General features: G+C 40.1%; 1 protein-coding gene across 10 annotated transcripts in view; it reads left to right on the top strand.

The window, feature by feature from the left end:
* PUM2 (pumilio RNA binding family member 2) overlaps positions 1 to 26,342 on the top strand; it is a 104,915-nt gene that overhangs the window by 49,875 nt on the left and 28,698 nt on the right. For 6 of the 10 annotated variants that reach the window (XM_025212308.1, XM_025212306.1, XM_025212307.1 and 3 more), the window contains 8 exons: positions 1,125 to 1,395; positions 1,696 to 1,789; positions 4,031 to 4,156; positions 6,886 to 7,025; positions 10,030 to 10,168; positions 18,746 to 18,889; positions 19,550 to 19,831; positions 25,224 to 25,460. In XM_025212308.1, the coding sequence (XP_025068093.1) occupies positions 1,125 to 1,395; positions 1,696 to 1,789; positions 4,031 to 4,156; positions 6,886 to 7,025; positions 10,030 to 10,168; positions 18,746 to 18,889; positions 19,550 to 19,831; positions 25,224 to 25,460 (1,433 nt within the window). The remainder of the gene's footprint in view (positions 1 to 1,124; positions 1,396 to 1,695; positions 1,790 to 4,030; positions 4,157 to 6,885; positions 7,026 to 10,029; positions 10,169 to 18,745; positions 18,890 to 19,549; positions 19,832 to 25,223; positions 25,461 to 26,342) is intronic. The other 4 variants (XM_025212305.1, XM_025212303.1, XM_025212310.1 and 1 more) reach the window with 2 other exon arrangements.

Below are 26,342 nucleotides of genomic sequence, written 5' to 3'. Positions count from 1 at the left end.
TGTACATCCCCCCCTGACTGACAATTATATTAGCAAAAATCTTGTAGGTATGGCCTGACACAACACCTCTCTTGGGAAATTGAATGGTCTCCCTACCAATCATGCTTTTACTGTCTAAGGAAAAGGGTATATATTTTTATTCATAGTCTGTTTCATATATATTTTTTTATAAAGGAAAAAGCATTATAGTATAGCAGGAAGGAGCAGTAGCAGTTGAATGTAAACAGTGGTAGAACTGGTCAGACCAGCTTAACAGGCACACTGTCCAACAGGTGCTCTCTCCAGCTCTTCTCTCCCCTTTTTCTGCCCCCTCCCCCTAAAATATGCTTTAGCTTCCATAAAGATATTGCTCTCTTACACTCTTCTTGACTACAGTTTGTGGGCTTTGATGCAGTTAAAACTTTCCAGTGTAACCTAACCTTCCCTTGCAGAAAGAAATGCACCAAGTTCATCCTCTGAAAGAATGGGTCGTATCTGTCCTCTGGGCTAGCTCAAGTAATACGAAAGGAGTTGCATCTAAAATGAGTTCAACACGATTTCGTTTCAGCTTTATTTGTTTGCTTAGTTATTGCTCTGCTACAGTCCGTTACATTTTTAAAGTTCAGAATAATTTCTTTTCCAGTCAGCGACTAAATGGGACAGAACTGTTGCCCTCCATAGTTTGCAGTGGTGTAGTCTGTTCTACTTGCTTTTAAGAGGTCAAAACATTTTTTCTAGTTGACCACTTTGTTACACGGCATGTCTCCCTGCCTCTGTGAAGTAGATGTGCTTAGCTGATTTCTATTCCCCAGTCTTACCTTGATCGAAATTATGATGATATAATTTCACTTCCCAGAGGAGACCCTTCCAGAATCATTAAGGAGGTAATATGTAGTTCAGTTCATTTGCTCAGAACAGCCTGAAAGTGTTTTTCAATGTACTGTATACTACAAGTAAAGATAAAGGTGCCCATTATTCTGAGCCATCTTCACAGGCTGGTTAAACTAGTTAAAATGTTATCTTTTGCTAATATTTGTTAACTTTTTCATGTTTCAAGCTTATCTTTCAATAAGCTTTAAAATGCTTTGTTCATAAATTTAATGCATCAAGGCTGTAAGAGGCTATCTTTAATTTCCTCTATGCAGTCGAACCCCTGGAAGTCGACAAGCCTCTCCAACAGAAGTAGCTGAGCGTTTAGGTCCTAACCCTAACAGTACAGAAGGATTAGGTCCAATTCCCAATCCTACAGCCCACAAACCTCTGGTCGAAGAATTCTCAAACCCAGAAACTCAGAATCTGGATACCATGGAACAAGTTGGTCTTGATTCGTTACAATTTGACTATCCTGGAAATCAAGTTCAAATGGACTCTTCAGGAGCTACTGTAGGACTTTTTGACTACAATTCTCAGCAGCAGGTTAGTGTTTTGTTTATGGAATTGTTTGCAGTATTGTTACGTTAATCTGGTATGGCTTGAAGATATGCGTTTTATTTAGATAAATATTTAAATGTAGAATTATTAGTATATTCCACTTCATCACATTTCTGTAATTTAGAGAGAAATATATATCTAATCTTGTGTGGCACAATTTGGGTATGATTTTTTAACGCAGTAATATATCAGAAGAAAACCTTAATTTTTGATGTTTTATATAGAAGTTCCAGTTTTGAACACATTTTAAATCTTTAACTTGAATTCTTAAATGTTTTTCTGTAGCTTTTCCAGAGGACTAATGCACTAACTGTCCAACAGTTAACAGCAGCCCAGCAGCAGCAGTATGCATTGGCTGCAGCTCAGCAGCCACACATAGGTGAGACTATTTTAATACTTTAGAAACTAAGGCAAAGATGGTAGTGTCAAAAACCTGGCAGGTTGTTCTGCTTTATTGCTTTAGTTTACTAACCACAGATCTTATTTGGGTATTCTTATTTGTGGTGGTCTAAATAGTTCATAAATGGCAGAAAGTATATGCCCTCATACACTGTAAAGAAAAATTTTAGCAGTCATTTTGAATAGCTCTTGCATAAAACTTGGCCACCTCTGTAGAAACTGTCATATAAAACACTTACTGATTTAAGTTTTGGGGGAGGGTTTCACTTAAACGATTGCTTTCTACACTCTTTGTTCTTAAGTGACTGAAAATTAGTCTTGCTTAAGTAGTTCTATAGAGAGAAAATGTGGATGGGAGCAAAGAATTTGCTTCTGCTATGGCCTCAAAATAAAACAAGTAAAACAGTTCTTTCATATGTGAAATGTGGTGGTGATATTTAACATGCCTCACAGATGTAAGGCTGAGTTAATTGTAGTAACCCATTGAGATACTCTCCCAAAAAGCTTCTATAGAAGTTGAAAACGTCTTTTAGTGCAGTATTGACCGATTGCATTCCTTCCAAAAAGGAGGATAAGTTGATAGCTTTTTATCCTAGTTAGCAGATATGGTAATGGAGAGATAAGTATGAGGTTAAACTCCCTCTGATTGATTTAAGTTTTGAGATACTTTAATTTAGTCTCTAAATTTCTAATCAACCCCCCTAGTCTTTTAGCTCCTACATATACATAAACAGCCAGAGTCCCTCCAGACTTCATGTACTGGCATTTCCGTGGTGTCGCAAGGAAACGTGTGACTTGTTTTTGTTTAGGGGCGTGGTATGCAAGGAACCCTATATTGAGCGATCCCTAGTTTATCAATACAACAGTACTATATGGAGCCCTTGATGCAAGGAGACATCACTTCCTTGATGCTACATTTGGGAGTCAAGGCAGCAGCAGCTATGAGGAGTCTAAAGATATGTTTATGCTGGAGTGGCAGCCTGCCCCAGGCAAGACAGAAGTATATCAGAGGGACAGTGCTAGGGCTGCCTTCATCAGATGTTGATCAGTGTAATTCAGTGGAAGTTTTCACCCTTCCCACCTGGCTGGATCTTCATTGGTTGATTAGAGAAATGACAACATTTTGACCAGTGAAGTTGCTTCAAGAGCAAACCTAATAGTTCAGGACCTTTGCTATCTTAGGTTGCAAAGTCCATCCCTAATCTTTTCGCTGTTAGAGTATACCATATTTACCTGGTTTAAGATGACACCCCAATAATTAGATGCATGAAAATGTATACATTTATTATAATTTTCTGTGTATAGAATCTAATTATTGGAGTGTTGTCTTAAATCCTTCCCCTCCCCCCAACTGCTGCAGGGGGGCAGGCAGTGAGAGGGCCAGGTGGTATGGGGAGGTCAAGCAGCTTTCCCCCTGCTTGTGCCTGCTCCCCTCTGCCTGTCCCACCTTGCAGCCTCAGCCCCCCTTTCTCTCCACCTCTGCTCCCACTCCTATCCCCCCTCCCCTCCTCTGCTCTCCATACCCCCTCACCTTACCTTTGCTCCATGCTGGCAGGCTCTGTCCCCATTCTAGCCTGGGGCACTGAGAACAGGTTTAGCCCAGCCTCTGTAGTAGTGGTGCAGGCTGTGCACTGCTGCTACAGGGCCACTAAGCCTGGGGCGGGGGAGGGAGGAGGGGTATGTGGGAGGCAGCTGCAGCGGGGACATGGCAGTGTGCAAAGGCACTGGGAGGGGTGGCAGGCAACAGCTGTGGCTACAGACCTGGGGTAGGGGCTGGAGTCTGAGCCACAGCAGCTGCCTACTCCCGTACCATCCTCATACTTGCTTCTAAGACAAGGGGCTTCTCCCACCCCATGGGGGGGATCATTATCTTAGAATCGAGTAAATGTGGTAGTCCCTGTGTAAAGTTCCACTTGAGTAATTAGTGCTGCATAGATGTCTATGGGGCATAGGTAAGACTCCACTGACAGTTGTGAAAGGCACAGCAGCAACATGAGATCATTGAAAATGGTGCTAAAGGTGGTCTTGTCAGTGAGAAGGTGGCTACTTGAAAAAGAGAAGAGAAGAGTGATTTGTGTTCCTGTGCCTACTCTTAGAAACCTCAAGAATATATGGAGTACTGGTTTTAACATATGCTCATGCTTTGTGATCACATTGATTAGAAGTATGATATTTGTTAGGTCTGTTACCTAAAACTCAGTTTTTTCATTTATTAATATAGCAGGTGTCTTCTCAGCAGGCTTGGCTCCCGCTGCTTTTGTGCCAAACCCATACATTATTAGTGCTGCTCCTCCAGGTACTGACCCCTACGCTGCAGCAGGATTAGCTGCAGCAGCAACGCTAGCAGGTAACTAATCTTTGTATAGTTTTTATTATAGTAACTTATTAGGCTTAGGAAAAAGTACAAAGCCACCTAACTGGAAAATGGCTTGTAGGTGCTGTGGTATTTGAACTATGAAGCTAAGAATAATTTTAGGAGTTCAGTCCATCCACTTATTTCTGAATATTTGTATCCAAAAATGTTACAAATAATACCAAGTTAGCTTTGTCTAGCAGATTTCTCATCATTATTGCATCTGAGAATAGTTTACAAAGAAGGACAAACACTGTCTTTTTATAAATGGGGACTTTGACAGCTTATTAGTGCCATGCTAAGATCAACCAGCAGATCAGTGGTGGCACTGGAAGACATAGGGCCAGGTCTTTTAACTGCCTGTTGATCTGAGTCTTTAGCACAGCATGAGGGAACAGGGAAAGCATTTTTTTTTTTTTTAATTGAGAAGCCCGTAAACACTGGCAAAGTATTCTGAGTGGAACCAGTGTTTGAAGCTGCTTCTGATATTTGTATACGAGTTCAAGTTCTGCATGGGTTGGACAAGGTGAACCTTGAAGTCCCTTCACGTTCACATCCTGTGATTTTTGAAAAGGACTAGATTTCACACTGGTTGTCTCAGCATATGATTAGGGACCTACCAGATTCATGGCAGGAGTGGGCTGCATGGCAGCTCCTTGCATCTTGAAGGCTCCCCCATGCGCCTTCCCCCCAAAATTGCCAGTTGGCAGAGGGGACCCACCGCTCACTCCTGATCAGCAGGGAGGTGAAAACTGCAGTTTTAAATATGGCATTTTTTTTGCCTCCTGGCCCGTTAGCAGCAACCAGCAGGGCCTCAGCCAGTCAGCAGTGATGGGGGGAGAGTGTGCAGGGGACACTGCAAAATTAAAGGAGAAGCCATGCAGCCATGAATTTGGTAAGTCCCTAATTATGATGGTAAGGAGAGGCAAGGGAAGTGACACTTGAAGGCTGCTTACAGATGTAAAAAAACCAAAAGACAGCACTCAGCGTGCCTCCCGCACTAAGCCCAGCATATGCCCAAAAGAAGCATTGCATTAATGTGACCTGGCTCACCCAATGTCTGTATAGATCAGGGGCTTCAGCAGGGCTTTTTTGGCACTTTATCCAATAGCTGATTGAATCAGCTATTAGAAGAAAGCACCAAAAAGCCCCGCTGAAGCACCTGATATATACAGGTGCCTGATATATGCTGAGCCAAGTTGAGCTAATGTGCTGCTTCTTCTGGTAAAGCACTTTTTTTTTTTTCTTTTTTCATGTCTGTCAGCAGTAGAAGAGGTTGAGTTTTTTTATTTGGGCAGAACTGGTTTAGTTTTTTTCTGAAAAATCTTGATATGATTTAACTGTTATCTTAAATTGCCTTTGGGCATACCTTTAAAAGGAAACTCTGAGTGTAAAGTATTTCTGGATATGATGAAGTCTACAAGAGGGGCATTTATTTTTTGTTAGGGAAGGGTTTTTTATAGTATAGTACCCTCTAACCCTTGAAATTTGTGTGACTACGGTGCATGTAGTTTGAGTTGTAGTGATCTTCATTTACATTTTTTTTACTTAATTGTGGGGATTTTACAAGTTTACAAAAAGAGATGGTTTTTATTAGTGTAGTTCAGTGATTCTCAACCTTGTCAGACTCAAGGCATCCCTCAGAAAATGCCAGCTCTTTGCTTTCAATCATTTCTGGGCTACAGAAAAATAATAGAGCAATTCTTCTGTAACAGAAAACTCAGCCTACAAATCTGAATAGTTTTGTTATTTCGGATTCCTGATTGAAACCTCTGGGTTTATCTTGTGAATCATGTGTAGCTGTTTCCCCACCTAACAGTATTTATGTGCAGCACTCTTATAAGTACCCCTGTGTGCCACAGCACCTTGGTTTACAATCACAGGTAATTTCACAATTCACTTTCCACATGTAAATTGACGCGTTGACTCCTGTTGGTCCTTACAAACTTGATGTCTTCTTTGTTGCCAGGTGGATTTAAGTATACCCAAAGCATTGGTAACTTACTGATATTTTATTTTTAGTGATGGTACAGCTTTAGTTGTTAAAAGTATGTCATAAGATCAGAAGCCCAGGCCTTAGATGACTGAGAGCATCTAAGATCAGAAGATGTTATAGGTGTCCATCACCTGTTCTAGAATTCAGTTGGTAACAATTAACATTTATTAAACTATTAACAATTATTAATCCTTTATAACTCTTTGTAAATGGAACTTTGATGTGAAGTGCAACTCAAAAGTGTTTACTGTGATAACAGTATATATATTTAGGCCATATCAATTACACACTTAAAAACTCACCTCAAGGGTAGGGGAAAGGAATTGGTGTCCAAAAATAACTACAGGTAAGTGTACTTCCATATACACAGTAGTACGCTTAGACTTAACATTTTTTCAGTTTATTATAAGGTTATCAGTGTTCTAGACACATTTCTATTTAATTAATATGTTAAACCAGAAAATGGAGATTTAAAATGAAGCCTAAAAATGAATGGATCCCTTAGAAACAACATTAAATGAAACCAGATTTACATGAGCATCCCTTTTTTAAACTTCTAATTTAAAAGCAAATTATTTTGTAAAGTTTGAAATAGATTGATCTGGGGAAGGGACAATATCTTCTTGTTCAGCTTCTGGCATGATAAGGTCAGCATGCTGATCACGATTTATAGACTGTTGCAATATGGAAAATAAGTAAAAAGAGTGGTAATGATTTCTCTTGTTAGGTCCAGCAGTGGTTCCTCCTCAGTATTATGGAGTTCCATGGGGGGTATATCCAGCCAATTTATTTCAGCAGCAAGCTGCAGCAGCAAACACCACAGCAAATCAACAAGCAGCTTCACAAGCACAACAAGGACAGCAACAGGTAGAGTACATCCTTCTCAGATGAAATAATTTTTAATCCACTTTATTTGTATGAGGCTTGCCACTTCAGTTTATCAGCATTTAAATCATTTCACTTGGTTATTTAAAACAAACTGCACATTTCTCTTCAGATTTTCTTGTACCTTGCAACAATATATATGCTGTATTACATCACCTACTGTTGCAGCTTCTTTTTAATTTCCATGGCTGCATAATCTTTTCTTATTGCCTTGTTTTACAATCCTAAATGAAAGGAATAAAGTAAAATTTTTTTCTTAATCTAGGTTGCTGTAGTTTGTGGCAGAAGGTTTTAACGTTCAGTAATTAATACTTCCTGAATAATCACATGTATTAATGTAAAGCTGAAAGGGATTTAAATAGTCAATAAGGGGGGAGTGCGGGGGGGGGAAATAGCAGATAGTCAGCCATTTCTTCCCGAATAACATTTTTTTTCCTGATAATGATGGGGAAAGGGACAGTTGTGCTGAAGTTACTCTTAAGGTAGTTACTCCTCATCCATTGTAAAATAGTATATCTGGGATATATTTCTCTTTAAGAGCATCAAAATACAAAATAATATCTGTTTGAGATGGGTAGAATTGTAAAAGTGTCATAGCAAGGTGGATAATATGCTGTCATTTCATTTTTCCTGCCATGCAGTGATTTTACTCTGTTAGGTAGGAAGAATAATAGTAGCTAAAAAGTCGCTGGAATAATAACCACCTCCACCCCCATTGAAATATTTCATTATTCTTTAATTCTAGATTGGCTTATTTTTGTAAGATTCACTTAACATACTGTATTTTCTGTCATACAGTGTCACTCGAAACACATCCTTGTCTTTTTGGAAGACAGAATGTAGGAGAGAGAGATTTTTCCATAAATAGGGCCGACTGTGTGTCCCTAGCGGAAGTGCTCCTGAGAACAGTGTCCGGGAAATGTGGCAGTCCAGGAGACAGTCTGGATGGGCAGCAGGAGCTTCCTGGTCCCCCCTGCCTCATCCAGACTCTCTCTTGGGATGCCACACTTTATGGTCACTCTTGTTTCCAGGAGCACTTATTCTCTCGCAAAAGGTCCAGGCCCCAGACCTTTGCAAAGGGTAGTAGCAAGACTGTGTTTGTTAGTTTGTTAAGTAGTTCTTTCAGATCGATTCTTGTGAATTAAGTGCTGTTTCCACATCACAAGCCTCGTCAAGATACTACCAGCAGTTCACTTTCTGCTTCAAACATAAGCTACAGTACTCAGTAAGTGTGGCTGAGAGGGCTCCACTCCTTCAGCTTTCTGAGCCAGAGGCAAGCAGCAGCATCTTTAGGCATGCTGCTTTTCCAGCAAAAAAACCCCAGCTTCCCTACTTAATACACGCACCCATTTGGGGGCAGGAGGCTGATTCAGATAGCCTGAAAGGTGTACCTTGTATCTGAGAAAATACAGGATTTTAAAATATAAATCTGTTTAATTACTATTGCTTGAGAGGGCAACACTGTTCCCATTCATTCTGTGAGGCCACTTGTGACGCAGTACTTGAAGCCATTATGATAATGTTTCAGTTCAAGCTGAAGATCCTTTTTACTTGAGGAAAAAGCTCCGGTGCATTCATAACATAGTCCACTTGTAGCATTTTCTAACATAAGCTGTAGCCTACGAAAGCTTATCCCTCTCTGAACAAGTTAGTCTGTAAGGTGCCACCCTGATATGTCTTCTGCCAAACTTCAGACTAACGTGGCTAGCTACCTCTCTCTTACTTTAAAAACTTACCATAAGTTATTTTCCCTCAAAAAAAGCTAAAAGCAAAAAAACCCTACAACCTACCTCTTAATGCTGCTCTTACTATTATATAGTTTATAATAGGAATGGCACTTCCTTCCGTTTTGAGCTTGAGTGGAAATGCACTCAGTCACCCTACAGTCCTATTCCTTTTGACCTTTCCCTTAATGAGGTGGTTAATCTTTGTTACTGATAAATTGTATTAGTATCTGAAATGTTGGTTTTGTGGAATTTTTTGTTTGTATTTGTTATATGAATATTGAATATAGAAAGAATTCCTGCAAAAAAAACTTGCATAGGAATATTCAGGTGTAAGATACTCTAAATAGCATTTTTCTTCTTCAGAAAGAAAAATGGGTACCAACGGCTTATGCCAATGGTTATTAATCTTTTCTGACTGTGGGCCAAATGGCACACCTTGGGTCAGGGATTGGAAAAGCAGGTGCTAGGACCCACCTACAGCCAACACTTCTCCCTGTGCTGAGCACCTACTGCTGAAGCCCCATGTCCACACACTAGGTCCAGTAGCTCCATGGGCTGTAAGTTTTTTGCCCCGTGGCATATGCCAATAGATGATTTGTAAAGTTTATTTTTCATAACTAGATCAAGAAGTCTAAAAAACAAACAAACCCTAAAACCCCTATAATGAAGTGGCCTGTAGAAGACTTGATGTCCATTGCACACAAAGTTTTGTTTGGCCTTGTAGAAGGGGCTGTGTTTGAAAAGTATTTCACAACTACAGCTGGTAAACTTTTCTGCCATAATAATCACCTCTTAATTTATTACAAGTTCAGGAATGAAAATTTTCTACTGACTGAACTTGAGACTAAGTGATCGTTATTTAAATATATTATCTACTTGGCAGGTAAGGACTGACTTTCAGTTAATAAATTACTTGGATTCACTGATATGTTGGCAAATTTAACTTCTTGGAAGAATTTTTACAATTTTAGACCCTTCTAGAATCATTGCCCTTCATAAAACATACTGGAGCCCCATTGTCTGAATTGCAGAAGATGCAAGGCAGTCCTTGAACTAATACGGTCTCATGCCACAATACTGCCAGCAAAGTAGTATATACATGCTTATGCACTTGATATCATTAAGATGGAGTGTTGAAAAATAAATGCGGAGCTAAAAAGTATGAAATAGAAGGCAACTCTCCTAGTCCTTTTGTAGTATATAGATTGATTTTTGTACTTCAGCTTTTAAGAAAATAGTATCCTATTGGTCTTTTGTAGGTTCTACGTGCTGGAGCAAGTCAGCGCCCTCTTACTCCCAATCAGGGTCAGCAAGGGCAACAGGCAGAGTCACTTGCAGCAGCTGCGGCAGCAAATCCAGCTTTGGCTTTTGGTCAGGGTCTTGCTACAGGCATGCCAGGTATATAATTGATGGATTAAGGAAACTAAAAATCAGTTCAAGATAAAGTATTGTTTTTTTTATCAAGATTAAAGTTTACGTTCTCTTAAAATCATGCTACATTTGTAACAAGGTGTTTAGGGCTTGTCTCTGTACAACTTTATGCTGTTTTAGTTTGGATATGACAGTGGCACACAGTTCTTTCAAATACAACTATTTCTTTAAGGTTTTTTTAGCTGTAATATGTTTTTAAAGACTATTTCCTTACAGTTTTAATATATTTAGTTTTAGCACATTTACACAATCCTTTATGTACCATATTTTCTCCCATACAGTGTGCCCTGGAATGTAATACTCACCTTTTGAAGGCAGAATGAAGAGAGAAGATTTTCCCAGAGTTATAGCTGCATAGAGCAGGGACAGAGCCTAATCTTCAGCTGATTCAGCTTCCCTTTCCTGCTTAACTAAAATTGAAACTTCAGCTGTTGTTGAAGGCTGGTCTCCATGGGTGGATCTATGATTTATGATTTTGAAAAGAACTAAAGAGTCTCCAGGGCTGTGAAATAGCAAGGGAGAGAGCAGTAGCAACTAGCAGACAGCAAAATTACCCTAAGCAAGGTTAGCTCGAATAGTGGAACATCATGACCATTTAAAAGGAGAGGATTGTTAACACTTCTGGAGTGAAGAACAATGAGCCACTAAGTCAATTGACTCCCTCAGGTTCTTGAATAGTAATGCAACAGTTGCTGCACTTTGGAGGAGGAATCAATACAGGGTGCGCTATCCTGGGCAGATAGTTAGCTTCCAAGCTTAATACATGCACCCCAATTTTGGTGGAGGCTGATTTTTGGGAAGAAGGTGCATTTTGTATGTGAGAAAATATGGCAAATGGATTGATAGGGCCACATGCATAATGCTATTCTTGTAGAACTGCCTATTACAGTCATATTGAAAGATAATTGTAAGTATTGTTACTGCAACTAATGCCACAGAAATTATTATTTATTGGCGTAGATTTTCTACCTGTAGAATATAAATCAACAATATTGCATCTGAAATGGAAAATTTTAAATGATTAACGGTGGGGAGAGACCAGCTGCTTAATTCACTGTGAAGATGATGATTGGCTTGAAATATAATTGCTCCATTTTTGGTGACCTCTGAGTCTTGCAAGAGAATTAAAATAGAGCTCTATGTTCCAAATCCGTTTTCTTAGATGTTCTGAAATAGAGAATATTTTAGATGAATGTTATTTCTAGTTCTCATTATTTGTATGTTATAGAACACAATGTATTGTAGTAGAATATTAGCATATTTGATCTGTGTTTAGTATAACTGCATGAGCCAGAACAACCTATGAATGTGTAGGGTCTTGGTCTGGGGAAGGCGAGGGGAGCAGCTAGGAAAGATTTGCTTCACCTTCCAGACCAAACTTTGGGGAATAGGGAAACAGCCTCCTCTGCTTCACTCATCTCTGGGAGCAAAGCAGAGGAAGCACTCCAGCCCTAAGCTTCCCCAGCCCTTGGGGAAGGGGCTGGAGGCTGTACCTCTCCTTCAGCAGGGAAGAGGAGCATCAGGTCAAAGCCCCTGCACAAAGCAGCCACATCTTCCCATGGCAGCAGCTAGCACCTCAGCAAGAGCCAGGCACTGGCAGATCGAGCACCAGGGCACAGGCAAACCCTGCTCTGGCTGTGTTGGCAGGGATTTTTGCAGAGGCAGGCAGCGCCATCAGCACTTGTGGTCAGAAGCTTGGGCGCCACAGCCAGAGCCCACTTTTTTCCTGGCTCTGGCTGGTTTCTGCTGGAAAAGTTGCTCTGTGCTCCCCAGTCCAGAATGCAGGCTGCTGCTGTGGGAAGCCCTGCCATCAGGGCCAGAGCTGGGGCAAAAGTCTGTGGACTGGATGACCTAAGTCCATGGGCCAGATCTGGTCTGTATGTTTGACATCCCTGCTCTACACCCTTAAGATACTCACTTTGGAGTCATCCCTTGGAAGATGAGGAAGATACTTGGGACACAATTATCCAAAATCTGAGCACACATCACAGTCCACTTCAACAACTTAATCGGTAGCACGTCTAAACAGAAACATATATGACCGTATGGAGCCTGTCTTAGTGTCTAGTGTCAGCCTCTTTTGAAGAACGTGCAGGAAATCATTTAGTGCACAGTTTATGCTACTCACAAAAAGTGGTTTACATGTAAATAAGATGATGATAACCACAAAGTCCCAGTGATTGCAGGTATACTAAAGTTATTCCATGGTGTTTTATGGGAGTGCTGTGATCAAACTAGACCAGGAGTGGCCAGAGTTACTTGCCCTGGAAGCCGCATCCAGTCCTCCACTAAAGTTCAAAAGCAGGAGGAGGAGTGGTGCTAAGCGACCCAGAGTGGAGGTGACACTCCCTCCCCCTTCTTCCCTCCGCCCCAGCATACCCTCCTGCTGCCGTAGCGCCAAGCTGCTCGAGCTTTCCCTGTGGGGAGTGAGGCCCAGGGTAAGCAGTGCAGCTGCAGTCCCTGCCCTAGCAGCCCAGCACCTGAGCCAGCCATCCTGGAGGGAGAGAAGGAGGGAGGGCAGGCTTGGGGAGCCGTGGTTTGGCCATCATTGAACTAGACATCTAGAACGGGTGGCTAGGAGCTGGAACCAACTTCCAAGGGAGGTGGTGCTGGCCCCTACCCTGGGGGTCTTTAAGAAGAGGCTGGATGCCTACCTGGCTGGACTCATTTGAGTCCCGTTTTTGTTTTTAGGGTTTTTTGTTGTTCTCCCGCCCTGGCGGGGGGTCGGGCTAGAAGATCTATTAGGTCCCTTCCGACCCTAAAACTATGAACTATGAAGAACCCAGACTCCTGCTCCCACACTTCTGAACAAACCCTAACCTCAGGATATAACCAATATGGCAAAGCTGTGGCTGGCTTTTTAAGAACTCATAACCTCTGGAAGAGAGGTTTTGGAATTATTTCCTCTATCTAAAGGAAAATGTGCTCTTTTGAAAAAATGGTTCTTGCATCTCCAGAAACTTTCCTGTTCAAGACGTTTTCTTTACCCACAATTTCTAAGAATTCCCTATTCCCCATTAGTGATGAATGAGGAGAGAAGTTATTAGAAGTAAATTAGGTTAAAAATATCACAATTTACAGATAGAATTTAGTTGGAAATGTTTAACTTTCAGAGCCAGGCTTACAAGGTTGGTCATGTAGTTTTATCATAGAAGCCAGATCACTGGTATCCATGTGGTTCACAACCGATGTAGTTTGCAGCAGGTTACCAAACTAATGATGAGATGCTTATTTGTTGTCCCTCTTACTTTGAAGGATGCTGCTTCTCTGATCAGCAGTTCTTCTCAGCTCTTTGCTTTGGCTGCATATTACCTCCAGATGTTTCACAAACCTTCATTTTCACAGAAGGGCTAAGAACCTAACCCTACCAAGTGTCAGGGTTCATCTGGACCTAAATACCTGCAGTAAATACAAATCTTAAATCTGTAGCTATGGGGCTGCATGCAGACATAATTCCATTGTTCCAGTATTTGCCCAAAATACATACATATACATTTAAATGTGCTTAATTTGTTGAAATTCTTAAGATCTTAAAATAATGCAGTAGCAGATAACTACATTTGGCTTCCAACTCAATTCTCTTCAATTTTACTAAAGATTTAATTAATTCAAGCTAAAATGGGTCATCTACAGAGGGAAGGAATGTTTTTATAAAACATTTTGTATTAGTTTAATTGATTTTCACACTTTTCAATACTTGGTTTCAAAAAATATATCTGTTGCTTTAAAAATAGCTCTTCTGAATATTTGGCTTCAGTCCAAACACACAAGCAAACAGTACTGTTTCATAGGGCTATATAATGATGGTGAGTGGGGAAAAGATAACGGTTAAGAAGAGGAGTAGTGTCGGATTTCATTGTTTAAATTTATTAAATTTAAAGGCTGATCCTGTCAGGGGTTGGATTAGATGATTTACGGAGGTCCCTTCCACCCCTACTTTATGATGCTATGGTTGAGAATATGCCAAATTATAATGGGGATTGTTTGGAACAGTGTAGGCCAGCAGGGCAGGAGTGGATTTGCAAGTTGTAAAAATGGCAATCATACTAAAGAGGGTACAGTATAGAGAAAGCAGGGAGCAGGGTTAGGGAGAGCATTGTCTGGCTCCTTATGAATGTGGGAGAAGAGAGGATGATCAACCTAGTAAAAAACATGGTAAGAATTGTAAAATGGGGTAAGAAAAAAACCAGAAAAGGAGTGGCGAAGAGCTCGGGGAAAAAAAAGCATTTCAAGAACAAGCAGTGATAGAGATTAAGAATTAAATAAAAACCATGAGAAGAAGTCATTGGATATTTTGTAGATTAATAGTCATAGAATAGTGTTGGTATAAACCCCACTGGAAGGAAATAAAAGACACAGAGGAGGTCCTTGAGAGAACAGACAGAGGGGGAATCCTTGGATTCAGAGGAAAAGAAGCAGTTAGGCTTTTTAGGCCACAGAGATCATAATATTCTTATATGTGAAGGCTGACAGTTGATTCATTGGGTGGGGGAGAAAAGAAGTGAGAGGATGAAGTCTGATATAGGCAGAGGACGAGTTTAGGGAGCAGGCTACGAGCTATACTTGCGGAAGGAAAGGGCAGAAAAGAGAACTGTAGAAGAAGCTATCTTTATGCTGTAGTCAGCTGAGTAATACCAGGCCTGTTGTTCTTGAAGTTCATTACAGTGTCTCAAAAGGGGAGGAAGAGGGAGGCAGAATGTGCAAATTGCCAGCAGATCTTAGATTGGGTGTCAAAGGTAGGGCTCACAAACTGGGTCTGGCCTGTGGAGCTGTGTAATGTGGTCCATGGGTTGCTGGACTGGCCCCGGCCTGGTGCATTACGTGTGGCACATGAGCTACAGGCAGCACAGGTTGGTGCAAGGTGCTGCATGCAGCCCATGCCCTAGACCCCCGTGCTGCATGTAGCACTGAGCCCAGTCTACATGCCACAGACAGCGCGTACTCTGTGCTGGCTCCAGCGCTGCCTATGCCACTGAGTCCAGTCCACATACAGCCATGGGGCCAGCACCGTATGTATGCTGCACATGGTACATGGGCTGGACCTGGTGTCACCACCACTCTAGAGGGAATTGGTTTTTGGTCCAGCCCGCAGACTGGCTCAGAAACATTCATCCAGTCTGCGAGGCTGGATTAGTTTGACACCCCTGTTTTAGTTCATCCCTGCCTTCTGCTTTGTTTAGTAAGTAGGTCTTTATTAATGCTTCAAGCCTGTTATCATTCGCTTCAAAATCACCAGTTTCTGGATAGGAGCATGGGGTCTACAACCATGCAGTCTGGCATTCTTCAGTTCCTTGGGCAGACAGCAGTCTGGTTTCATGTCTGTCTGATGCAGAAATATCATGCTAGTCAACAATTTTAGCAAATCTTTTAAGCTTTGATTCCAACAGAGTAAACTTGCTTGTTCTCCCCCTCACCCTACTCATCTTCTCTTTTTGAAGACATTCATTTAGTTAGTAGTACTCTGAAATAATCTAGAGAACTGTCTAGTTTTGAGGCATGTCTGAGGTATTCCCACACAGCCTCTAATCACTGCTTTAGAGGATACTGGTTTATGACCTCATCCCAGGTGTATAAAGGCAAAAGTGGGGTGGAGGGGGGTGGAAATATCCTACCATCAATTACTGGTAAGTAGTAACCTTTCCCATTCTAGTTGTAGAAAAGGTGGGTTGATTATAATATGTTACTAACTGGTGTTAGACATGTAAATAGAATTGTAGGTGCTAGAATTAGTTTTATTTAGTTGGAACATTTAATGATATATTGCTAATGTGTATAGTAAATATGTGAATATTGGATTGTAGAGACCTGTTCTTCTTAATCAACTTTCTCCTAATATTCTATTCTGCATTCTTTACAGAACCTCAGTAAAGCAGAGTGCAGTCAGAAAGCCTCACCTTTTCCTAGCATATGAAAGTAGCAGATTTAGTGGTGAAGGCATTGGACCATCACAGCACAGTTTTATGGGTGGAGCTGGCAGCGCTGCCTATAGTTAAGGTTGCCTAACAATTTCCTTTATAAGACCCTGTTTTCACTTGCTTACCACTTGTGCTAACTTAATTGCCTGAGCTAAAATATACTGTGATAACTCGGGCTGTTTTGGGGTGTTTTTTTTCCTTTTTAAGTTTCCATTAAGTACCAACAATTCAGTCATTTCTGAGAATTATGCAAGCAGTGCCTTGTTTTACTAGTGGTAAAGTTCTTACAACTGTTCAGTTGAGAAGCCCTTGTGAGTTCCAAGTAGGGACTTGACCTTCTGTCAAGTACCAAGCAGGGATTTGCAACTTGACAGAAGGTACTTTTTTGCCTTTGTGTTGTCCCTGAAAAAATCCACCCAAATTTGCCTAAATTATAAGCCTCTAAAAATTGCCATCTGCGTGTTATTAGTAGAGGCATTTATGCTTGGTATCAAAATTCTCTGAAGATCCAGTTGTCACCAAACATACAGCAGTCCACAACTGTAGTGGCTGAATAGGAGTTTCACTAGAATTGTGTCTCATCGATTTTGGAAAGTGACACTAGACACAGAAACTGAGAGTAGTAGAAGCAAGTAGAAACTTACTCTCCTCGCTCAGCGTTTACACTCTTGGTGTGGAAAAGAAACAAAAAGCAGCATAAAGGGAACTGTGGATGGGGACAGTGGCAGGTCTGGGGTGATGGGAATAGAGGGTATATATCAGGGGCGGGCAATTATTTCGGGCTTACTGAGTTTTGGCAAGCCTTCGAGGGCCGCATGACAGGCAGCCAGGGGCAGATAAATATTAATTTTCTTAGTTTGGGGGGGGGCCCATGGGCTGGATCGAATGGCTTGGTGGGCCGCATTATGCCCACCCCGGTATATATTCATTTTTCTAGAGGACCTGGAATTCAATCTAGGGTTTCAGAATTTGTGTTCCTCTCCTCTTTAGCATCAAACCCATATTACCCACCTCGCTGAAGAGTGCCCTAAGCACCATGTATTCTACATGGTTGCTCTGCTTCCCTTTGTTGAAGCTGTACCATTGTGTACTAGAGTTCATGGTTCATTGGGTCAAAGGAAGAGCAAGAGGGAGCATGATCTTGAGACCTGGTGGTTAGGCACTCCACTGGGTGTGAGGAGACGGAGACCCAGTTCCCGGACCCTGCCTCTAGAACTGTTTATTAAGTAGGGGTGCGGTAGTAGTGCAATGATAATTGTTCAGACAATATGCAAAAAGCAAGGTTTGGGGTTTTTTTTTTTTAATTTGACCAGCTACATAGCTGGAAATACGTTGAACAAGCTTTCAGGCACAAAGTGTCCTTCTTTGGGTCCAATAAAAGATGCAGTGAAAAAAACACACCTTGCTTCTCAATTTTTAGTAGCAGTAGTGCCTCATTCTTAGGTGTGGATGTCTCTCTCTATTGAATCTAACCCTATATCAGTGCATGCACATGAGGAGGTGTATTTTAAGATTTCCTGTGCAGCCTTAATTCTCAAATTTCCTAACTTCTTTGTATAGTTTTGTAACCTTAATTCCATTTATGAAACATACCTCTTAACTTGAACAGATTTGAATGTGGTGAGGGCATCTGGAATGGTCTGTTTCATTCATTTAAACATACACCAACCTAAAATTAGTCAATTCTTATGGACTTCTGTGACTCCTGTTTTGAGTCCATGTCTACTATGAGGCATCTAATATCTGTATGTATATCCAGGTGTCATTACCTTTTTAATGTACGTATTTCTCTTGTTTTGTTTCCCCCTACATGTCCCCTCTGGTCTCTCCCTTACTTTTCCTTTTTTTTAAAAAAAAAAATTGCTTTCATTCTGAGCGCTCTTGTTTCTCTCCTCTCTCTTTCCTTTCAAACACAATCTCTGAATGAAATGGATGGTTTTATTTGGCGCATAATTTACTGGCTTGGATTTTATTATTTTGACTGTAATTCTAGTATTCCTGTACTTGACAGGAGCAGTTCTCACCTAAACATTTTAGAAGGATTTTTAACATGCTTTTTCCAAAAAATGTAGGAGTTTCCCAATCCCACACTTACAAGTGCATGAATATCAGAAGCCTTTTTCTCATTAAAGAGGATAGGAGGGAACAATACAACTATGTCTAAAATTGCTTGTGTAAGAGGGATCAGAAGCTACAACCCAAAAAAGATTTTTAAAAATACAGAGTTCCTGTACCGTTTTTAAATGAGCATTGAAAATAAAGGTTGAACTTCTGCTCTAAGTTTTTTTCCCTGTATGCTACTTAAGCTTCAGGTTTTTCTAGCAGCCTTTATTTTATTTTAATTTAATTTAATGAAAAATCAAATTTGGGCAAGCTCCAGCTCTTGCGTTACTTTAGGGTATATGATACTGAAGCGTCCTGATTATTTCAGTGTAGTAAATATGTTAATGAAAAGACTTCTCAAACTACCTTGTGTAGAATTTAGTTGATATTTTAGGTATCTTGCAAGAATGCTTTTTTGAGTTTTTGTATTTGCATAATTCTTGAAGGAGAGAAGAGATACTTACCGAACTCTTCATCTCCGAAACAGATACTGTTACTAGTAACCATTTTATTTTGTATTATTTAGGCTATCAAGTACTAACCCCCACTGCCTATTATGATCAGACTGGTGCCTTAGTAGTAGGCCCTGGAGCAAGAACTGGCCTTGGAGCACCAGTTAGATTGGTGGCATCAACTCCTGTTATAATCAGTTCTGCAGCAGCACAAGCTGGTAAGTACTAGATCTGCCATGTTTCTGGTGGTTTGTTTCACAATTCTGTCTTCAAGCATTTCTCCCTGGAATTTTAATTCATGAATATTTGATATTTAGTTAGGTTCTTATTCTACATCAGGGTTGTCCAACTTCTACATCTCTGTGGGGTCTGATACCCCAAGGGCTACACTAGGTTGAGCTACAGCCCTCCTTTACAGATTCTCCTCAACCCCCCTCCCCACTGCGCCGCATGCTCATTCCCACCTCCCCTTCCCCCATGCACACATATACTACATCACATGTCTGCATGGGCACCCCACTGCTGCACTGTGCATCTGTGATGCAAAGCCCCTCTTCAGGAATTCTAGTGAGCTGTTGGGGGGTGGCGGCAGTGACAATTGATATTATCCTATCTGATCCAGGCCCATCTACCCTGCACACACTGCCGGGATAGAGGGGGCAGGTGATCTGCCATGGGCCATATAGAATCCTTTGGCTGCCCGAATCTGTTCCATGGGCCTTATTTTGCCCACCTCTGATATATAGTCATCCTTTAAGCTATACATCTGCTTCTTTGGGAGGGATCCATGAAAATAATATTATATATGAATAATTCATTTTCAAGGTTATAAATGTTTTAGGGAGCTGTTATGATGATTGAAAACATGTGTCTTGCAGCTGCAGCAGCTTCAGCTGGCGGAACAGCAAACAATTTGGCAGGAGCCACAAACAGTCTATTTCGGCCACTTGGTGCCCAGCCACAACAGCAACAGCAGCAAACAAATAGTAGTCTACAATCTAATTCATTTTATGGCAGTAACTCTTTGGCCAGTAACTCCCAGAGCAGTTCCCTGTTTTCTCATGGTCCTGGCCAACCAGGAACTACATCTCTTGGCTTTGGAAGTAGCAGCTCCTTAGGAGCAGCTATCGGCTCTGCACTTGGTGGATTTGGCACGTCAGGTAGGTTCTTAATACAGTGAGGAGTTTCTATGAGGTTTGTGGGTTAAGAAGAAATATCTTTTGTGTACACATGCACTTTATGCAGTACATTTCCAAATAGAACTTGAAAGATTGGTTATTTGAGGTTAAAACAGGAATGATCACATAATCTAGGGAAGAAAACAAAAAGTTGTTTAATCCACTAAGCCCTCTGTATGTGAAATAATTTTAAAAAATTATACCCTTCAGTCACAAACACCTTCAAAATACTTTCAAAAAACAGAAATAAGCACATTTCACTGCCCTAGGAGTTGTGTGTATTCTTACTAAGGTTCTCAGGCAAGTCTGTATTTTGTGGGGGTTTTTTGTTTTTTTTGTTTTTTGGGGGGGTTTTTAAACATTGATTAGTCCGTTACTTTTTCAGAGATATTTTCTGAACTAACTTTTCATGCCTGGAAAACTCTTAAATTGTTTAAAAAAAATACAGATTGAAATATTATTTGGCACATACTGATCAAATGTTATAGTCACCCTTGCATGTTACTTTAAAGGATTTGGGCTGTGATCCTACAAAGACTTATACACATGAGTAGTTCTGTTAACTTCTGGAGGATTACTCTTATGTGCAATTAAGCACATGCATAACTTTTTGCAGAATTGGGGCCTTGATAAATAACTAGTGCCCCAAAATTTGAATTCAGTCTGTTTTTAAAACCACCCTATTGCATGTTGCCATAATGTTCTTGATTTTGTTTAATTTGTATCAGAAACTTGATACATTCTTTTATTTACCAATTTTTTAGTCACATGAGTTCATATCAAGGTAGTATTAATAATTTTAAAGTAACTTATTTTTAAATTCTAGAAGCTGGAAAGAAATATCTTTGTAGAAGATCTTTTCTTCAGCTATATATTTATAGCACATAGCACTATGTTGCATTTCAGTTTTCTTTCAAAAAAATGTCAGTGAAGCGCACTAACAGTTTCATGTACTTTGGATAAAAATTAAGGCAAAATATCGAGCTTATGTAGCTTAACAGTATGCTTTTAAGTATTGGGAAATGTCCAATATGAAGCAGTTTTTAAATGTATAAGAAAACTTTTAATAACCCCTCATTAAACATTTTTTTTAGTCAGTTTAAATAAGCAAAAAAAAAATTGAAGCATACCAACTTCAGTGCTGAAACACTTTTCACATGGTAACATGTAGAATGTCCATTGAAACAAATAGACTTAAAGAGCTATTGACTTGCAGGTTTTTCAACATCAGTTTTGCACTATGGGATAGAAGTAACTCTTATATATTAAGAAAACTGCTTAAACCACGAAACCCAAAATCGCGTATTATACTCCAGCCTTTGTTCATACCATTTTGGAATGGACTAAGAGTACCTCTGTGATGCATACATTTAAAGAAAAAATCACCAAAAGGGTATTCAGTTAAATAATTTTTCAAATGATTTTCTGCAATGTTGCTAAGAGATTTACAGAGTAACTGTGCATTCCCTGTCCTATTTTTTTCATTGTAGATATGTTCTGAAATGCTGTGTAGCTTCTGTACGTTTTTAATATAACAGTCAGTGTTCCAATCTAGGTACTGTTGCATTTCATGGGTAGAGGGACTGCATCCCATATATGTGTACATATTTTAATGTGAGGCATCTATTTAAGACTAAACAACATATAATACTTAAAATTATAGGTCATTTATACACATACATTTGTCTGCTCCAACGCACCGGAGATCCAGCACATTGGAGCAGGCTCAGTTAATCAAGTCTGCTCTGCACGCAAGCTGATGCGCAGTGCTGCATTGCATACATTTATGTAAATAGTGAAATGTGCATCACCACTAAGAAAATGGCAGCAGTGCACTTTTGAACTAGAACACCTTTGATGTGCTTTAGTTCAAAAGCATACCACCATTTTCTCAGTGCTGACACCCATTTTGCCATTTATACAAATGCATGTTACAGCACTAGGCACTTTTAAAAGCTCCTGGCGCTGCAGCACACACGTGTACAAATGCCTGGATATATTTACACATGAAATCTTGTCTAGCATAATCAGAGGCAACCTCTTATGAAGCTAATGCCAATCCTTCAGGCAAAGTCTTTCCAGCAAATGTTGAAGGGCAGCAGATTCAGTCTGTGTCACATAGCAATATTAACTTTCAGTCTAGCGCCCTGACCATAGTCTATAGATCCTAAAATCTTGTAATAGTATCCCTAGTTGTCTTCATTGACATGGCAGCCCCTAGTGGAGAGAGGCAGTCTATGCTATGCAGATTGAGAAGTGCTGTGAATCCTTTAGGATGAAAGGTGCTATCTAAAAACGAAGGTATTCTTAATAGTAGTATTGAAGTGCAATTTTATTGAAAGTGCCCTCCCGCCAAGTAAGTATAATTGATACTTACCAAAATAGCCTTTAAAAAATATATATGATGTAGTTGCTGATAACTGTATAGCTCTTTTCATTTTATTAATGCATTCTTGAGGTGAATTTATGTAATTGATGACACACCCAGAGGTTTGAGCTTCTCTGTCTTTCCCCTCAGTGTCTTGCATGGGCAGGGTTATAATTTAAAAGAGCCAGTGAAAACTGATAGGCAAAAAATACAGCTCTTTCCCTTTTTTAATAAAAAAAATCCATTGCTACAGAAAAAATCATTTAGCCTCCCAAAGCAAATGCTGTAGTAAGCATAAAACCCTAGCTGAATGGGCAAACAACTAGCAAATACAAGCAGACATATATATGATGAATCTATGCATTATGTTATGAGAATAGGAGAGTACAAATTGCACACATGCAGAAAACTTTTTAAAAGAAAAATTTTCAGATAGAAGAATCAAATCAAGCTCTGATTTTGGGAAATGCAAGAATTAAAGTTATCTCTGCAACCTTAACGTGATCCCTCTGTGTGTACATTATGATAGTCTTTAATTACATGGTTGTATGCCTTGCCCCAGGACCTCTGCCTCATTCAACGCATAAAGCGGACCTCATCTACGCATCACTATAGACTAGGGATGGAAGTTATTTATCTGTAGGACTTCTGACTACTTCTGTTGTTGCACAAGTTCTGATCTGCAGAGAATAAAGTAAGGGATTGCAGGAAGAGAAGGGGTGGTCTCGTAGTTAAGCCAGTTGAAAATTGGTTTGGAGAACTGAATTCTGTTCATGCACCACCCATATGACGCTATTCAACTTAAACCCAACTTTTCCCTCGTTATTAATTTTGTTTCTGATTTTCTTGCTCTCTGACTTGCAGAACTGCTGTGCACTCATAGTTGCAGCTCTGTCAATGGGATAGTACCAGTTAATCACACAGGGGTTTTGTTAAGATAAATGCTCTAACGTTTTGTGACGCATGCAGATATACTGTAGTGATGAGTGTCATGCAGAAGCAGATAAGAAAATAAATCTATTTTCAGAACAAGGTTTGAATAGGATACAGTGAATAAGGCATTGTGTCACTCACTGAATAAGGAAAGATGCCAAAGCACTGAACAATTACTCATTTAATGACCATTTCTTATGTGATGCACTGAATGGCCTGGGGCTACATAGAATAAAGCTGGGGTGGCTACAAGTGACAGATGGGAGAGGAGGCAGGAAGCAGAAAGGAGAGCAGGTAGGCAGAATATTACAGGAAGGAGAGGAGGCTATTGAGCAAGGGAGTACAGTAGGGGAAAGAAAGCAGAGCAACAGATTGAGCAGAAAGAGGCACTCGGGCAGGCTACAGGACTAATTTGTGGCATGCCTTTAAAAGTTGGCCCCCACTGGAATGGAGTATATGGCCATGTAATTAGACATTATCATACTGCATGTGTACAAGGAAGCCAAATTAAGATTTTGCAAGCAGTCCCAATGCTGGCACTTCTTAACTATTGAGTGCTTGATTTTGCAGCCTTAAATGTTTTAACATGTTTCTGTGTAACTTCATACTTTCTTTAAAAAAATAAAAGAAATAAATCAAATTTAAATTAATGCCCACATGGTTCATCAATAGGTTTATAACTTTTAGAGTCTCCATTTCTTAGGGTTTTCATACCAGTTGCCTTAGTCTTCCTTCCTATCCTCAGTGTCCATCCAGAATGTGTCAGTTCCACTCCATACCCTCTCCCCTCCATCCTTCCTCTTAATCTAGTTTGCCTGGAGGCTGGGAGGTAAGCGTAGACAGCACCTTGTATTCATTGTCCTCACTGGCTTCTAATTTCCTTCCTTCTGCTCCTAATCCAGTCTGCCTCATTTCCATTACAAGAAGCTCTTTTTCCCAGTCTCCTACCTTAGCTGGTCAGTGCTATTTCTGTGCTCTGGCTTCTCATCAAACTTGTCTCTTCTCTCTCGTCCTCACCCCCCACAACCCAATCTCTGAGTTTCCCAGTCTCCTTGTGCAGCCAGTTACAATCTCCCCGTCAGTTCATTGTCTGATCTCAATCCTCTACTAGTCTTCTTTTTCCCAGTCTGCTCCCCACATTCCCGTTTCTGCTTCTGTCCCATTTGCGTTCAAAACAGGCTGTTTTATCTACCGCAGTTGTTGGTCATATCAGGGTGGGCATTCTGCGCATGAGATGCAAGATCCCTGCTTCCCATGCTAGTGCCCAGAGCTTGGAGCGGCATTTGCAAAGAAGTTGCTCATCAGCCCAAAACTCAAGCACAGCTAGTATAGGTAGAAATCTTCATTCTGAAGTCCTATCAAGTCTCTGTTGAACACGTGTTAATTGTGATTTTGTAAAGGTTTATGTTTTTAGCCAAATTAGAATAGATTCTCTTAAAAGTAGCATGGAAATTCCTACTACTAGGGCCACCTCTGTTATGTCAAGTACCTGACCGAAAATCTGGATATGCCAACTTAAAAAATGTTAAAACCTTAACATGGGTGCAATACGTTCTTCACTGGCCCCCTTTTCTAAATTGGCTGAACTGTTTGGGCTGATGCTGCGTCAAAGTCAGTCTAGGTAGACACCTGGCATGGAAACACCAGTGACACCATATAATCAAGTAACATCAACACACATTCCTTATTGAATTTATTTATTTATGTATTTTTTTAGAGATTAATGGCAGTGTTTTCAAAACCATTTGTTCATAAAAAATCATAGTGCAAAAAATTAAATTGCTTGTCCCAAAGCCTGGAGCCAGGGTATTAAAACACAGTACTAAAATGTCCCAATAAGTTTAGAATGAAATGTCAGAAAATGTGAGCATTGACTAATGCTTCCTTCTTAGTGGTGTAATTATACCCGCCTATGATTTATTAAAAAGCATGTATGGTTATCACAGTAATTGTCTTTGTCATAACGATTGTTATAATTATTGTGATCACATCTGTTATTGCCCAGCGATAGTTGGGGATAGGTTTTATTCAGTTGACACTGTATGTAATAGGGTCTTTTTATTTCTTCTTCAGTTGGCAGTTCTGCAAGTAGTAGTGCCACAAGGAGAGATTCTCTGTCTACTAGCTCTGACTTGTACAAAAGATCTAGTAGCAGCCTAGCACCCATAGGGCAGCCATTTTACAATAGTCTGGGATTTTCCTCCTCTCCAAGTCCAATAGGCATGCCTCTGCCAAGCCAAACTCCAGGACATTCACTTACGCCACCGCCATCACTTTCATCACATGGATCCTCATCCAGTTTGCATTTAGGTAAAAAAACAAAACAAAACAAAGCACTTTTTTGTTTGTATGCGTATGTGTGTGTGTGTATGTATTTTTATGTGTAAAATATATGTTGCATAAGAGATGTCACATTACCTTTACTGTTAAACAGTTTTATAAGTAGAGGGCCCAGTCCTGAAAGCTGCAGAGCGCGCTCAAATTCTCATTGATGTGACAGTGGAGGGCACTGAGCATTTTGCAGTATGGGGCCAACAATTGATTTTTCTACCCTGGAGGAGGCCCGATCAAGAGCCCAGTAAGACTAAGACTTTTTTTTTTTTGTATTATGTTATTTTCTATTATTTTATGACAGGCAACAGTGCCTTATTTTTATTTGTGCTTGATATAAGTGTATTATTTATTTTACTGAGGATATTTTAAGATAAATATGTTTTGTTTGATAGTGAAATCACTTTCACTGTCATTCATTCTATAATATTAGGAAAAGAGCTTGAGCAAAACTTACAGTATTGGACATGAACGTAAAGGAATATTTTGAACCAATGAGTCTGCTGCCTTGTGGTCAAATACATTGCCAGAATGTCAGGAGTTCAGCACTGAGCAAGTGCAGTTCTGAGAATATGAGAAGTGGCGGTGGTTGTGACCATAATGCATTCTTTCCATGGTGCCTTTTATGTCAGGTGTATTTCAGGTACTTAATTAGCAATAGTTATGTAAATTTTAAGCCAATGAGATGATGGCTTGATTTAAAAAACAAAAAACCAAAGCCAAAATGACAACGTGCATACACCAGATTGGACATTTTTAAAGTTACTGCCTTGATCCAAAATTACTTTAAAACTTTTTCCTCTTTCATTGTAGTTTTTGTGGTAATTAAACTTGGGGCCTAAAATGGTACCATAAAACTGC

The sequence above is a fragment of the Alligator sinensis genome, unplaced genomic scaffold (assembly GCF_000455745.1).
Source record: "Alligator sinensis unplaced genomic scaffold, ASM45574v1 scaffold200_1, whole genome shotgun sequence".
NCBI lineage: Eukaryota > Metazoa > Chordata > Crocodylia > Alligatoridae > Alligator > Alligator sinensis.
The sequence above is the reverse complement of the archived record's forward strand: the minus strand, read 5'-3'. Positions and strand labels throughout refer to the sequence as shown.